Raw genomic sequence first — 16,493 nt, 5'->3', positions numbered from 1 at the left:
AAAAAAAAAAAAAAAAAAAAAAAAAAAAAAATTTATTTAAGTGTAGTGTGTATGTGACTGTAGAAGCTGAAGCAGTGGGGTTAAGATTCCCTGAGCGGTAGGAATCTGATATTTGTCCTCTGGAAAAGCAGCAAGTGCTCTTAACTGCTGAGCCATCTCTCCAGCCTCAAGCACTTAGGTTTTACTGAAAGTCAAGCAAGAACAGTTTATGGTTTTCCTAATAGCCAGCCACAATAAGCAACACAGACTAGATATTCAACTAAAATGACATCTATGGGCCAAGACCGAGAAGAGCACACTGTAGGATTGTGAAGTAATGCTGGCGTGTAGAATATAGTGTTTTGTTCTTGATTCTGACCTCATAATTCTTTCTGGTTTTGTTTTGAAGCCAGTTTCTCTGTGTAGACCCGACTGTCTTGGAATTCAGAGATCTGACTGCCTCCCTCTTCTGAGTGCCGGGACTAAAAGTGTACGCCTTTTTAAGATAGTCCACAAAAGCTAGAATTAAGAGAAACTAATTCTGATCTGTCTTTCTGTTCTGTTCTGTTCTGTTCTGTTCTGTTCTGTTCTGTTCTGTTCTGGAGTTGTCTGTAAGTAAATCCCCATGACCTTCATTTCAGACAGAGTAATGCCTGGGCTGGGATATAGTCAGTGGCAGGTACTTATCTACCATGTGCAAGGCCCTGGATTTTTCCATTCCTAGTATGAGATCTACAGTTGTTTTCTTTTCAAATTACTTTTTTTTCACATGATTATCTATATTTCAGTCCCATCTATTCAATTACGTTTCCATAAAACATACTTTAGAGAAGTTTCAGATAGCTGAACACTGAAGTTCCTGGAGGGTGGTGTATCATGAGGAGGCATGGAAACTGAGTGTCCAGGCCTTGTTTGACACATCTGTAATCCTTAGTCCTAGTCTACAAATACCTGTAAATGTACTTCCCTGAATGCTGTGAGCTTGTTAAACAAAGGCTGATCAAAACTAAGGAAGGGCCGGGCAGTGGTGGTGCATGCCTTTAATCCCAGCACTTGGGAGGCAGAGGCAGGCGGATTTCTGAGTTGGAGGCCAGCCTGGTCTACAGAGTGAGTTCCAGGAAGCCAAGGGTATACAGAGAAACCCTGTCCTGAAAAACCAAAAATAAATAAATAGATAAATAAATAAGGAAGGAAGGGACTGTAGGGACACAGACTTTTGCCTGCTCAGACAGAGCCCAGGCTAAAATAAACTGGGACTGTCATTGGTATCTAAAGAGGGGACAGTCTTAAGGGTTGAGCCTTCAACCAGATACCTGACCCTTTCTCTCTCAAGCACCAGAGCTAAGCTACACGAGGGCACACTCAACTGGACAGCACTGCACAACTGACTTCTTTCTTGGCATGTGGGCAAACTCTCATATCCAGTGTCAGAAGAGATCCCTGTTGGGAGGTGCAGCAGAAGTGATTTTTCCTTCTGTATGGCCAGGATTGTCAACATGCTAAAACTGTACACACAGTTGAGGATAATTTTACACACACACACACACACACACACACACACACACACACACACACGATATTCGTTAGTTGCCAATGATGTTACACCACTATCAAATGATTTGACCTATCTTAGTTCTTAGGAAACACATAAAAATGTTAATAGTACAAAGCAGTGCAAAGAACATAACTCATTTGAAAGCAATTCATATAGCCTGAACACCAATTCCCCGCCCCCCCCCCTCCCCAGCTAAAGAGCTTAGGTTATCTACAGAAATTTAATCACATAGCCAAGTAAGGGCACCCTTTGTTTACAGTCCCAGTGACTGGGGAGTTGAGGTAGGAAGACCCTGAATTTCAGGCTGGACAGGGCTGCAGAGTGAAACTCTTGTCTTAAAAATACATTGCAATGAGAAACCTCAAACTTTGCTGGTATTAGTTACCACAGTGTTTTGTTTCTTCTAAGCAACCTAATCCTAGATAAGTTTCTTATAGGCTTTAATTTTTGTAAGGTAACACTCAAATTCATGCAAATCATTTACCTACAGAGGGGTTGGTAACAACCAAGCAAGTGTCATTTTGGTGTCTAAAGAACTACCGATTCTGCTACTCTCTCCCACACAAATCATTGAGAACTTTCTCTCTTGATGTATGGTGAAATACACTTGTCTGTTACTCTCCTTAAATTATATTTACTGGCACACATGCTTATCATTTTCTTTTTAAAGTTATTGCTTTCAAAACTAGAAAGGGTCTCTTTATGATGCCTAGAGTGGCCTCAGCCTCCCAAGCTATGCGGGCTGGTGGAGAGCTTGCCAAGCATGAGAGAAGCCCTAGGTTTGATCCCTTAGACCACATAAAACCAGTCACGGATACAGATAACTGCAGGCCCTGGAAAAGCTGGTGCTATAGAACATGCTGATATTTGTTTTGTTTTTTTTTTAAAGATTTATTTATTGATTATATGTAAGTACACTGTAGCTGTCTTCAGACACTCCAGAAGAGGGAGTCAGATCTCGTTACAGATGGTTGTGAGCTACCATGTGGTTGCTGGGATTTGAACTCTGGACCTTTGGAAGAGCAGTCGGGTGCTCTTACCCACTGAGCCATCTCACCAGCCCTGATATTTGTTTTTAAATAAACAGAAGTAAACTTTGAGTTTTAGAACCTTAATTTCTCTGTCAACTTTGGAAACGTATTCTACTTTAATGGGTTGAGTTGGCACTGGAGAGAAATTAACAACCATGGGGCTGGAGAGATGGCTCAGCAGTTAAGAGCACTGAATGCTCTTCCAGAGGTCCTGAGTTCAATTCCCAGCAACCGCATTGTGGCTCACAACCATCCGTAATGGGAATCCAATGCCCTCTTTCTGGTGTATCTGAAGATAGTTACAGTGTACTCATATACATAAAATAAATAAATTTTTAAAAAGACTATTAGGAGAAATTAACAGCCACATGGGTCTAGAAATGTTAAATATAATTTTTCTCCATTTGTACAAGGTCAACACACTGTGTTAACTATATAACATTTTATCTATGTATATTTGATTATAGAAACCAATAAAATACTCTATAAACAATGAAAAGCCAAACAAAACAGGCATGTTTAGCACATGCCTATAATCCTGTATTTGGGATGTGGAGACACTGTGTCAGAAATTCAAAGTCTGCTACATTGTGAATTTAATTATATATCTTATTTTAGCTCTACCAACAGAGATACTGGACCTCAGAGTTTTCCTTATTCCGTATGAAAAACAACACTGCCCCACTGACATCATGCTCCAGTTCCTGCTTGGATTTACTTTACTTTGGGCAACATGGTTGGAATATATCTGGCTCAGAACTATGACATGCCAAACCTGGCTAAAAAGGAGATTAAAAAGGACCTAGAAGCCAAGAAGCCCCCTAGTTCCTGATGCCGGTCTGGTACTGCATTCTGGACCTATCAGTTCCGCCCTGGGGGCCTGCCTCTCTCACAACCACATCCAAAGCTGTGTTCCTCGTTGGTCTCAGACCCTGTGTGCTGCCTCAGCTCCAGCACAGGCCAGAAGTTGCGTTAGCTTAGGTTTCCAGCATCTCCCTGTCTCCTGTATCATCTGTCCAGCTGCTTCTGAGTCCTAAGCTTGGAACCATGGTGCTAGGTTAGCAACTACAACCATCACAGGCCTCACTTACCTGTGCTCTGGGAGTCCTACCGCCTGTTGTCAAGAAATGAATGGATTTGGGTAGCTGCTGGGGATTTACTGTCTAGCAGTGATAACAGGAGCTTGCTAGACAAACTAAATTTTGTTAAAGTAATTCAAATCAGTATCTTCCAGCCAGTTTCTGGTGAACTAATCCATTTCTTATATATTGTTATCAAGGAGCTCCATGATTGATAATCTAACCAATAAGTCATTTGCTGGTCATTAAAAAAGGAAAAAAAAAAAAAAACCCACAACACTGAAAGGGTCACACAACAACAAAACTTTGTCTGTCATTATGAACTGGAGGCACCATTACTGTATCAAAGACTTAAGTATTTTCCAGGAAAAACACACTTTGCAGCCCAGCTAAGGCCTCTTCAACAGCACTATCGACTGTTTTCAAAGTTAGATTATTAGTGTGATCTGTAAGTAATAATTTGCACATATAATTACCAATAAGGGCATACTGACGTATAAAAACTTATAGATAATATAGTAACCTCCCACCATAAAGGATTATACAATAGCCTTGGTATTAACATCTTGGAATATGGTCTAGAGTGAATCACACAGTAAAAATTAAGAAGCTGGTCATGATGGCACACACATGAGATCACAATACCTCTGAGAGGTGAGAGGAGTCAATGCATTTAAGAACAGTCTTGGGTTTGAGAGATGAATAAAACAAAACTACACCATGCCTAGGAAACTACCAAAAGCCAGCCTGCAGAGATGGCTCAGCAGTTCTTCAGGTTTTCAGTGGGCCAGACTTCAAGAGGCTCAAAATGTCCTCTTAAAACTTTTACGAGTTTTTATTTTTCTCTTTTTAAAAATTATTTATATGTTTATGTGTGGGCATATGCACGCATGCCATAGGTTAAGTATGTGGTGGTCAAAATCAATTTTCTCCCTTTGCAGCGTCGGCTCAGGGGATTGTATTTCAGGCTTGTTGGCAAGTGCCTTTACCCACTGAGCCATCTCACCAACCTAGCTTTAAGACATCTTTAAAAACTGTGTGTGTGTGGTATTATGAACAGACTCCAGGGTCTTAGGTATGCTAAGCAAGCAGTATCACTAAGCTATACTCCCAACTTGTTCTGGCCTTTAATATTTATTAAATATCATCTGACTTAAGATTTCCTAAGAAATCTTCTGTAGAATTCTCATGTGTGCTGCATGAAAACACCACATATCAATAAAAAGCTGATTGGCCAATGAGCTGAGGCAGGAAATAGGAGGTGAGAATTGAGGAGAGAGAAGGGATTCTGGGATAGTCAATGTGAGGTTAGGTGCAGAAGAGATTCGCCCCAAACGCTGATGTTGATGGAAAAGGTCGCATGAACTTGAGGAGAGATAACTACCCATGAGGCAGGACTTAGAATAGAATAATCTAGATAACTGAGTTACGAGCTAGCATTTGGCTTAGGCAATTACTCACAAATAATTCAGTCTCAGAGTTGTTATTTCAGGAACATGGGCAAAGGTGGAAAAGCCTGTGGTTACATCTTTTCTTCTGATTTTGAAGAAAACCATAGTTTTTTTCCTCTGATAACTACTAAGACAAATGCTTCAGGCTATGGTTACTAGACAGAGCTAAAAACAAAGACTGCTCCATTTCAGGAGCCTCTAATTCTAAGTCATCCATTCTGAAGATGGGAAAGAGACTGGGTGGGGGTGGGGGTCCTCTACATCTGCTACAAAAATTAGCTAACGTGGAAAACCACAAGGACTTCTGATCACTTCCATCTACCTGGAATATGGCACTATTACCCAGCTAATGCCACACGTTCACCTTAAGTGGTGGGGTATATGCAGTAGGAGATCAAAGATCTCAATCTTCCTGTCCAAACCTAGATGCCCAAATGTGTCTGATCCACTAAGTTCCATTTCTGGGAACTCATCACAGATTTCATGCATATCCATGCTATACTTTCAAATGACACAAATATGCTATGAAAAGCTATGCTCAAACAACCAAGTTCTAGGTGTGTGGCTCAATGGCACAATGCTTCCTTACCAAGTGCCAAGGCTCTTGGGACCCTAAAGGAAAGCAGATTTTATACCGTCACGTTGGTGAGATCATTACAACAATAAAACCCTATGTATGCATGTCTATCACAAGTGTGCAGGTGCCCTCAGAGGTCAGAAGAGGACATCGGATTCCCTGGAACAGGTGGCTATGAGCGGTCTGCTATGTGGGTGCTGACAATTGAACCTAGGTCTTCTTAAAGAGAAGCCAGTGCTCCCAACCTCTGAATCATCTCTCTAGCATTTAAGATCATCACTTAAAAGGATCTCCTATATCTGAATGCCAGAGAAATCCGTATCTCATCTACCTAAAATGATTTCCCTCTGCCTGGTTTCATACCTGAATGTACCTTTATTACATACACAGGAATTCAGGTTTTCAGTCAAGTACTAGCTGCCTGGCTTTCTAACTTTCTAATCAAGCTTAGTGGCACATGGCCCATTTCCTACTGAAGCTACCATATAAAGGGATAGAGGCAGAGCTGAGTAGAGAGAGTACTTGCTGGATTCTACTCCTAGCACTGCAAAAACATCCCGCTACATAATTTTTCTAATTAAAATATACACAAGGTGACACAGGTAAAGAAGTCTATCTGTGTCAATATTCATGGGAAAGAAGAGGTTATAATGGAATCCTCCCATGTTCCTAAGTCTTTGTGATATGCTAATATTCTGTCTCTCAGTCTTTTTTTTTTTGAGACAGGGAGTCACCAAGTCCAGGCTTGCCTTAAATTTGTGGTGATGATTCTTCTGCCTCAGTTTTCTCAAGTGCTGGGACCGTGTGTACTAGCATGCATGGCACTGCCCCAAGTTTATAAGAGAATGTTATGCAGGGAAGGTATTTAGAAGATGTCCTCACTTCTAAGGCCTGGGGGCAGAAAGGAGACAGCAGGGGAACCTGCAGGAGCCACCTGTCCCAGAGATACAAGTGTTCAGACTCTATAAGTAAATCAAAATGAGCATTCACCCATTAGTTTATCACTGATTTTGAAGGGAGCAGAGTTAAGGGAGACACAAAACACACACAAGACATACGACTTTCCAACTTGAAACCTGGTAATACCAAGATCACGTGGGCTGCACTTCTAAGCCCACAACCATCTAGTCAGACAAATTCAGTTTAGGATGTGTATATCAAATAAACTCTTACATATTATATTTGGACTGTCTGAGATCTTTAAAATCAGCAAATATATATATATATATCAGCATAATAAACAAATTAAGCCATTGTCTGAAATCTTTCATTCTACTAAAAACCTAAACGACCTAACATAGACAAAAGACATTCTGAGTGAGTGGCTGGACCCATGAAGGTGGCTCTTTACAAAGGCAGACCACTGCGGGTTAGGACCTTGACAGCACTAAATCAGTCACAGCTCTCAGGACTTTCCTTTGGAAGGAAACCAAGTAGCACAGGACTTCAGAAAGCCTCACAGCTGGGTGGGAGCGCCCCTACCTAAAATTACACAATTGACTCTGAGGCAGGAGGATTGAGCGTTAAAGACCAGCTTGGGATCTATAGAAAGAACTCCTCTCAAAAGCAACCCCAAATTGGCAAATGGTGTAACTCAGTGGGAGAGTGCTTAACCTATCTTGCCTGAGGCGCTGGTTCCATTCCCAGCAGAGGGGAAGGAGGGCACAAATGCACACACCATCCAACTCTCGTTTTAGTTTGCTTTCCATTGCTCTAATAAACATCCCAGCCAAAAGTAACGTGGGGGGAAAGGGGAAAGAGTTTATTTGGCATACACGTTGGGATCACAGTCCATCATTAAGGGAAGCCAAGGCAGGATTCAAGCTGGCAAGAACCACAGCAGAGACTCCAGAGGAATGCTGCTTACTGACTTGCCCTCCAGGCTCATGTTCCATACACTCTTGTACACACACACTTTTTGGTTTTTTGTTTCTCTGTGTAACAGCCCTGGCTATTCTGGAATTTGCTTTGTAGGGCAGGCTGACCTTGAACTCACAGAGATCTGTGTCCACTACCACTCCCTGTTTTGTTTTGAGACATCTCTCTCGATGTAGTCCTGGTTGTCCTGCCTCTGCTTCCTAAATGCTGGAATTAAAGGCGCTGTACCACCATGCTCGGCCTTCACCTACCTTTCTTATGCCCCCCAGAAAAAACCTGTCTAGCCTGTAATGGACCGGGCCCTCCCACATCAACCGCTAATCAAAAATATGTCCTTGCCTAGAGGATAATCTGATGCAGGTATTTTCACAATTGAGGTTCCCCTTTCTAAGCTTGTGTCAAACTGACAAAAACCTAACCAGCGTAAGCATGTAGTTTAAATGAAATGTCCTCCATAATTGCAGGCATCTGAACACTTGGCCCCCAGTTGGTGATGCTTTTTTGGGGAAAGGGGCAGCGGCTAGGGAATGCAGCCTTGCTGAAGGACGTCACGGGGGCAAGGGGGCAGACTTAGAGCATTCTCTGATACTTCCTGTTTGCTCTCTATGCTTCCTGCTTTCTATTGAAAATGTAAGCTCTAAGCTTCCTGCTGCTGTTATCATGCCTCCTTGCCAAGACAGACCCATCCTTCTGGAACTATACTAATGGTACAGTATCGCAGCCACCGGAAAATAGCACAAACCCTAAAAAGCAACAGTCAGGCCACCTTACCCACAGGCATGACCCTAAACAAGGCACTGCACCTCTCCAGACATTATATATTCATCCCAACAGCAAAGCACTGAGCTGGCTGCCGCTAACACAAACGTCATCTCATCTCTAACACCTCTAGATATGCAGCAGTCTTGGGGTACTACGTTCACCCTTTCAGGAGACAACAGGCTGGCACCCTCCAGCTGCCACTCTAGGGGACCTGCCAGGGCATTCACGCCGCGGCAGCCCTCGGAGCAGGCTGCCAGGGACTGACCATAGCAGAAACATCAGAGCCAGTCCATTTCTGGCTCCAGTTACTCCTCTTACTTGGGCGAAACTTCCTCAGCACCATGTTGCAGCCTGAGGCTCCTTTTGCTCACTCTGCCTTCCTTTCCCTGGACTGAAGACCCTCTTGATACGATGATTAATATTACCGACTTGATGGATTTAGAATTACTGAAGGGACAGGCGTGTCTGCGAGGGATTGTCTAGGTTAGGTGGAGGTGAAAAGTAGAAACTGGGCTAAGTCCCGGCACTCATCTCTGCTTCCTGACTGCAGATTCAATGTGACTAGTTAGTCGCCTCCTCAAGTTCTTGCCACCATGATTTCTGCATCAGACTGTCTCATCACACTGTGAGTGGAAATAAACTCCCCCTTCCTTAAGTTGCTTTGGTCAGGGATTTGACAAGAAAAGCAACCAATCACTTCCCCAGTCCCGCTCGATCACTGGCGTCCTTCACGCCACCTCCCCAAAGTCTCTGGTGTATTTAATTTTGGGTTGGCATTTACAGCACAGAGGGTCCAAAACAACTCCATCCTCATTTTATACAGGGGAGAGCAAGTGACCAGGATACCCAAGGTCCTATCACTATGGTCCAACTCAATTTGGAATCAGGGAATTCTCTGATTCCAAAGCTCAAGTTCTTAATTAATGGGGAAAACCCCAAAACCATATGCAAAACTTTGGCAGTTTTATCAGATGAAACTTTCTCTAAGACAAAAGTAAACACACACCACATGTGAGCAGAAGATTCTGCAAATTATACACTGTGCTGGGAAGCAGACACTGGCTCTGAACCTGACCAACTCTATGAGACAGAAAAGTGAAACTTAACTGGTTGTTTTATAGACAAGTACTCAGCAACTGTATTTGGCTAAAGGCTACCTGACAGTAAATATAGACCTAACCCCAGAGAAATCTAGGAAAAGAGATTGTGCTTTCAATTCAGCATTCTGACTCCCCACCAAAAGCAGTGTGGTCTTGCTATAAAGCCCATACTGGCCTTGAACTCGAGAATCTACCTCAGCCTCCCAAGTGCTGGGATACACATGTACAACCACAGGCTGTCAAATGACTTTTCTGCCTCAAGGTTAAGTCTATACTGACATAAAATCTTAGAGCCTGTAAGAGTGCCTGACAGGTAATAAACACTTAGTTTTTTTTGTTGTTGTTGTTGTTTTTTATTTCTTTTTTTTTTATTACATCTTTTCCTCAATTACATTTCCAATGCTATCCCAAAAGTCCCCCATACCCTCCCCCCACATAAACACTTAGTTAATAACTGTTCGATGAGAATAACTTCATTAAGACTTCCAAGTACACCTCTCTACCCACAGGATAGAAGCCACAGCCCCTTCCCAGCCCTGGTGCCAAGCAGGATACCTGACAGTTCATGTTGTCCTCTGCTTCAATGAGCTTCCCTCGGTATACTTCCCCGGTGTTGGTCTCACATGTCACTATGTGGCCTTCAGCCTCGTGCAAGACTTTAATCGGCACACCAATAGACATCTTGGCAGGACTCTTCCCAGGCTACAGGGAAAGAGAGACAATGGTCATCTTTCAGAGCTTAAGGACTGGCACGCCACTTGACATCATTTGTAAATGATGTCAAGAGCTTCGTTTCCTGCAGAAGGAGTGTGGCTCTTGGCCTGAAGGAACCACCACAGCAAATTAGCGCAACATGTAGGGTAGGGAAGGATGGTAAGCTGGACAATGAAAGGTAATGGGAACAAGAGTTTTACCCCCATTCTCATCCCAGCCATATGACCCTTTATAGTCACTAAAAGGGCTATGATATAGACCCAGAGTGTAAACAAATCACTGTTTACATGGAGTTAAACAAAATGCAAATAAAAGCAAACTCAGTCTCTCAGTCACACCAGTAATATTCCAAGTAGTCAGCAACTACATTTGGATAAAGGCTACAGTACCTAATAGTACATATAGACCCGAACCCCGAGGAATCTAGGAAAAAGAGCTTGTGCTTTTCAATTCAGCGTTTTGACTCCCCACCAAAAAGCAGACCAAAACTGTCAAGGCTACGGTGCTAAAAACAGGAAATGCTCATCAAGCAGGGAAATAGGGTAAACGCTCTGCTTTAAGTTTCACTAAAAGACAAAGACTATGCACAGGGCTTTTAAAATGCTGAGATTGGAAACGACTCAAGACCGGAGCACACCATTTATTTGCATGAGAAGACTGTAAGGATGCTAAACACAGTCTCTCTCTCTCGGTGAGGAACCACGGCTTTCAGCTTTAGGAGTGTGGGTTTCCGTTCTGAAAATGGTAGGGAAACACTGCAGGATGATAGCCAAAGGTTCAAAAAAATTTTTTTGAGTAGCATCTACAAAGTGGATCGAACATATAGCACAGCAACTTGCTTAAACTTCTGCAGCAGCGTGGAAAAAAGGGCCACTGCAGGAATGGGAGTGGAGACAGGGATGAAAGGGAAGTTGAAAATGATGATCCAAAAGGAAAGGAGATAATTAGCAAGAAATGACTGCCCGTAAGCTTCGGAAATCGGTGACCTGAGAAGGCAGCGAAAGTGCAGACTAGGCGTAAATTAATAAATGTTCAAGGGTTCGGGAGATGAGCTTTGGATAGGCCCTGGCTTCCCGCCCTCCGCTAAGCCCTCTGAGCTCCTCCGCAGCGGCCCTTCCAGCTCCTAAACCCCTGGGGAAGCCCTGGCCTCCTCTCTCCCGTTAGCCGCCTCTCCTCACCAATTAACTGCAGGCTTTATTTTTTTTTTCCGGTTCTGGCACAAACGTTAGAAGGCGAAGGCGAGAGAACAACCGGCCCGACTCTCACGAATACCACGCGCTCCCAGAATGCCTTGCGCAGGCCCCTCCCTTTCCTTTAAGCCTACTTGCCCTTCACTCTCACTTAGCCGACTGGGGAAACCAGGGCTCTAGCACAATAGTTCCGGCACTGGAGAGGGCCCGGGGGACCGCCGGAAACATCAATCCTGGAGCCCAACAAGGGAACATGGTAACCCTGAGTACTGTAGTGACGGATTGGGCGGGATCTGGGCTTGAGTCCAGTGCTCTGGGGAGACAGGAAGTGAGGCTTGAACTAGAGATTTAAGCTTTGGATCCGGCCACCGGCAGGTAAGGGACGCACTGAGCCCTGGGAACTCTCATTATTCCTTGTCTGGGTAAGAAGACCTAAAAGGAGTCTGGAAAGTGTTCCCTGGAGTCTCGATGAGGCACTGCGGAGGATCAGAGCTTCCATCTGAGGCTGCAGAAGAACAGACCTAGCGGAAGGAGAGCGTGGGGAGCCCACGTCGCTACGGGAAGGGCTTTGGGGGCGGGGCTCGGGGAGGGGCGGGGCGGGGCTCGGGAAGCGGGAGGGGCCCCCGGAGCGTTTCAGGGAAGGACCTGCGGGTAGCGGGTTCTGGAAGGAGAAGTGGGGTGGAAGGGAAGAGGCGTGGCTTATGGAAGGGGCGGGTTTCCAGCGCCTAGACCTGGAAGGGATTAGGCGTGGCTTGCGTTGGCCTAGCCACCGCCTACCCGGCTCTGAACCGCGGTGGCGGCGGCGGCGGAGGAGGAACTCTGCGCTCACTGGCCGCGCTCGCTGCCCAGCAGAAGTAGCCGCTGCAATCAGCTCCAGGCCGGGGCCATGGGCGCCCTGCGCCATCCGGGTCATGAGGACGGAGGCAGAGGCAACGGGGCAGCCGCTCGAGCCCGGTCAGTGCCTCTCTTCAGGGCCTTGCCTTCAACCGGGGGAACCGAGGGGGACTCCGCCCTAGAGCCGGGCAGGGTCTGGCCGCGCGCGACCTTGGGTCGTCTGCGGCCTCAGCCCAGCCTGGAGCTTCTAGAGGGTCCTAGCTAGGTGGATATTCCTTCTCATCTCCTGTCCTCCACTTAGGGTGTTCCTGAGTCTCCCGGGGCTTGAAGCCCAGGGAGTTCTGAGAGCCGTCAAGTGGAAAAGTCCAAGGGGCAAAAAGGCACAACCTTGTCCAGAATCGAATAGCCCTGCTTGAAGCACGTTGGGTGATCCTGTTCCCCGGGGAACTGTGGAAAGCCTGAGGCCGAGAAAGAGGGGGAAAGAATGGCTTGAGAGCACTCAGCAAAGGGGCGGGAAAGAGGGGGAAAGAATGGCCTGGGAGCACCCAGCAAAGGGAACGTCATTTTCTCTGGCTTCCCAAACTCAGCGCTTTTGTCTTGGTACTGTTTTGGTTACTCGCTTACTGGTGGTTCCCTCTGCCCTGAGGAAACCCGAGCCCCTTTGCTTACTCACGAAGTGGGGACAGCGGGAAGTTATGGTGGAGCTTAAGACACAAGAGTTGATATTAATAAACTGTAAACAGTTGAGGTGCCATCTCAGGGGAGGGGTCAAAGGTTTATGGGACCCAAACCCTTTAGTGTCAGTTGGCATCACGTTCAGGGAGTGGTTCCTTCTGGTTGTAACCTGGAGGAGCTGAGCTTGGACCTGTACTGGGATTACATATTTACTCCTCCAGTTAGCCACCGCTGTGAACTTTGACTAGATCATTGCCCCTATCTTAGCCTCAGCAGATAATGGCTCACTTAGGTAGATGCAGTGTTAAAGTGTTTATAGATAGCATAGAATTAATCTTCATAAATCCCAGTGAAGTAGGCGACCGCTGCTTTCGGTACCTTTTGAGGTGAGCAGATAGGCTGAGAGGGTTAAAGAACCAGGAAGAGCTGGCTGTCTGCTTTCTCTTGTGGCAACCAGACAGCTGAAGCTAGGTCAGGGCTTTCTCCAAAGCAGACCCTAGCTTTCAGGTAGAGGACTGTCTTGGCTTAAGGCATCAATATCCAAAGCAGTTTTGGGCTCTGAATGCCAAAGCTGTTATCAGGACAAACACCAAGGCTGCTTCTCCCCTTATCACCTAGCCCCAGAAAGCATCTTCCCTGTGCTAAGTAAGATGAGGAGAGTTAATCAGGGATGTTTGCCTTGTGAGGCCTCAGGATGTAGGGGTTCTAAGGTTCAGTGAAAGAGGAGAGACACCGGAGTCTCTTAGGACCCTGAGGAGCAACTGTCCTATACCACAGTTTAGAGGGCATAGTTCAACTAATTAGAAGCAGAGCTCAGGCCACAGAGTAAGGAGGCAGCCTCCAACAGAGGGTTGTGATCTGGAGGCCTAGAACTAATGGGCACTTGTAGTGACAAGCAGATATTTCAAAGGGTAGACAGAGCTTTCAAAAACCAAAATCAACCCAAAATCTTTTCAGCAGCGTAAGTGGGGAGGCTAACGAAGCCCTGGCCCTACATGCCCATGGCAGAAACACGAGTGAACACAGAGGATTTGGATATTAGAGATGAGAAAGCAACATTCCAGACCGATGGTTAGATAAAAACAAAACCTGGCTAGCAATCAGCCTGAGTAGATCAGAGCCATTTACAGCCTCAGTAAGGGTTCTGAAAAGGGAAGACACCCATCTTGATAGAGCCACACCCTGCAGAGAGTTTTCCTCTAGCGTATTTTGAGAGAACTGTTTTAGGATAAGTCCCTGGAGACCAAGGTTTATGTCACCTCAATAAGTGTGATTTTTTTTTCATTNCTTTTTTTTTTTTTTTTTTTTTTTTAATTTGTAGCACTAGGGATTGAACCTAGGTCCTAGACAGTGCTAGACAAGGGCTACACCCCAGCCTCAGGTGTAACAGTGAGTACTAAGCATTAGACACTAGGCCAGGAAACATCTAACAAGATGAGTCAATCCCCCACTGTCTTCATCCATTCGTACAGCTGAGAAACTTATAAGCACTAGGAATTTATTTTCTCACAGTTCTGGGGGCTGAGAATTCTAAGATCAAGATGCTTGCAAGTTAAGTACAAGATCTACCCATTCCTTATAGATTCTCTCTAGATATGTCCACATGGCGGGGAGAGAGGAGAGGGGGAAATAATGTGTTCTCTAACAGCAGAGCATGAGAAAGATAAAGAAAAAAAAAAAAAAGAGGCCTTATGGTTGTTAGCTTCCTAAGATTTACATTATCAAATCGTTTGTGTCTTGAGTGTTTTGTCTGCATGCAGGTGCTGAAAGAGAATGTCAGAATCCCCTGAAGTGGAGTGAACAGACAGCTAGCTCTAAGACGGTGTAGGTGCTTGGACCTGAACTATGCCTGGGTCCTTTGCAAAAGCATCAAGTTCCTTTTAGCTGCTGAGCAAGCACCAGCTATTTACTTTAAATTGTCAGCCTGATGGAATCTATAATCGTGTGGGAAAGGAGTCGCAGTAAGGAGCTGTTTAGCGCTGCCTATGAGAGATTTTCTTAATGGGTTAATTGAGCTGGGAAGACTCACCCCAACGTGGGTTGGGCCCCAGTCTGATAAGGGGGAAGGACAGACACGAGCATACTCTTTGCTGTCTGTTCCTGATTTTGGAGATGATATGACTGGCTGTCTCCAACCAATGTGACATCCCAGAAATGACCGGTGGAAACTGGAATTGTGAGCTTAAGAAATAAGCCCCTTCCCCCTAAGTTTGTCAGGAGCGGTCATCACTCCGACTAGAAAGGAAGCTAAGGCAAAGCCTAGGTTAGTGTTTCCTGACCTTTTATAAGACCCAGCCTCAGACAACTCACAACTGAGCAATTACTCCCTTCCCGATTTCTTTCTTTTATCGATTTAAAGATTTCTATTGTGTGTGCATGAGGGTTTTTTGGTCTTGTTTTGTTTGCTTGTTGCTCTGACTATACCAATGTGTGCTCTCTGCTGTCAGAAGGCAAAAGAGGACATTGGAGATAGGGTTTGGGGTTGAGGTTGGGTTTGGAGTTTGGAGTTTGTTGGGATAGTGGTAGGGGTGGGTAGTGGATTAGTTCTAATGTAAGGGATAAGGTTAATTATAAAGGTAAGGTTAAGTGTAGTGTGTGTGGGGGTAGTGTGTGTGTGTTCTCATGTATATGAGTGCGTGCGTATGCATGTATGTGGAAGCCCAAGACTGACTTCAGGTGTCTTCCTATATGTTGAGGCAGAGTCTCTTACTCAACCTTGAGTTTGCTGTTTCTCTTAGTCTATTTAGCCAGCTCGCTCTAGAGACTTCCTGCTTCCATCCGCTTGCTGGGATTACAGGGCGGTGCGTGCGGGTTCTGGGTGTCTGAACTTGGGTCATCCTGCTTGAGCTCTTTATCCACTGAGCCATCTGCCCATCCCAAGGACTCTAAGGATTAGAAACTGGAGACGAAATTCCTCTCCCTGCTGTGTGAAGTATCTGGATTTGGGAAGGGGACAGGCAAGATCAAATCTACAAGATGTTCCAAAGGCCTTGGAAAGACTTGGGCTTAGAGGTTCCTGGAGTAAAGACTAGATAAAAATCTACATCCTGTAACCTTAAGTGTGAACTCGGGTTTAAAAGATTACACAAGAGGGGTGGGGAATGACCAGCCTGGGGTTAGGGAAAGCCCTAGAAACAGTGGCCTTTCAGCCAGTCCCTGAGGATATAGGAGAGCAGAAGGTTAAGACTCAAGACATCAGGCCTCTGGCTAGTGAATGGCCCTCTCCTCTGACACACACAGAGGGAATGGTAGGAGAGGGACTGGCCTGGTAGGCTTTGTACAGAGCTGGTTACCTGGCCCAGGGGAAAGCCTAGAAATCCACAAACGGGAATCCTAGTTGACTGGCTATTCATGTGTCAATAAGTAACGTGGTGACCAGTATAAAGAAGTCCCTCCTGTTTTTTTAAACTCTGCATTTCCTTCTCTCCCTCCTGTGTGTGTGTGTGTGTGTGTGTGTGTGAGAGAGAGAGAGAGAGAGAGAGAGAGAGACCTTCCTCTCTAGCCAGACTAGCCTTATGCTCCTCCTGTCTCAATCTCTCAAGCCTTGTGATTATAAATTTGTGCCACGCCGGGCTTGGTGGCGCACGCCTTTAATCCCAGCACTCGGGAGGCAGAGGCAGGCGGATTTCTGAGTTCGAGGCCAGCCTGGTCTACAAAGTGAGCTCCAG

General features: G+C 45.3%; 2 protein-coding genes and 1 pseudogene across 2 annotated transcripts in view; 2 read left to right on the top strand and 1 right to left on the bottom strand.

Annotated features, from left to right (window-relative positions):
• Positions 1 to 11,881, bottom strand: part of Snrpd3 (small nuclear ribonucleoprotein D3 polypeptide) — a 17,675-nt gene extending 5,794 nt beyond the window's left edge. The window contains exons 1-2 of the mRNA XM_021173808.2: positions 11,305 to 11,881; positions 9,968 to 10,114 (exon numbers count right to left, since the gene is read on the bottom strand). Coding sequence (XP_021029467.1) covers positions 9,968 to 10,093 — 126 coding nt within the window. The 5' untranslated portion in view covers positions 10,094 to 10,114; positions 11,305 to 11,881. The remainder of the gene's footprint in view (positions 1 to 9,967; positions 10,115 to 11,304) is intronic.
• On the top strand, positions 3,258 to 3,397 carry LOC110302958 (annotated as a pseudogene).
• A 166-nt stretch (positions 11,882 to 12,047) lies between the features above and the next one.
• Positions 12,048 to 16,493, top strand: part of Gucd1 (guanylyl cyclase domain containing 1) — a 10,834-nt gene continuing 6,388 nt past the window's right edge. Inside the window, exon 1 of the mRNA XM_021173806.1 lies at positions 12,048 to 12,270. Coding sequence (XP_021029465.1) covers positions 12,228 to 12,270 — 43 coding nt within the window. The 5' untranslated portion in view covers positions 12,048 to 12,227. The remainder of the gene's footprint in view (positions 12,271 to 16,493) is intronic.

The sequence above is a fragment of the Mus caroli genome, chromosome 10 (genome assembly GCF_900094665.2).
Source record: "Mus caroli chromosome 10, CAROLI_EIJ_v1.1, whole genome shotgun sequence".
In the NCBI taxonomy this organism is placed as follows: domain Eukaryota; kingdom Metazoa; phylum Chordata; class Mammalia; order Rodentia; family Muridae; genus Mus; species Mus caroli.
This window is presented reverse-complemented; position numbering and strand designations above follow the sequence as displayed.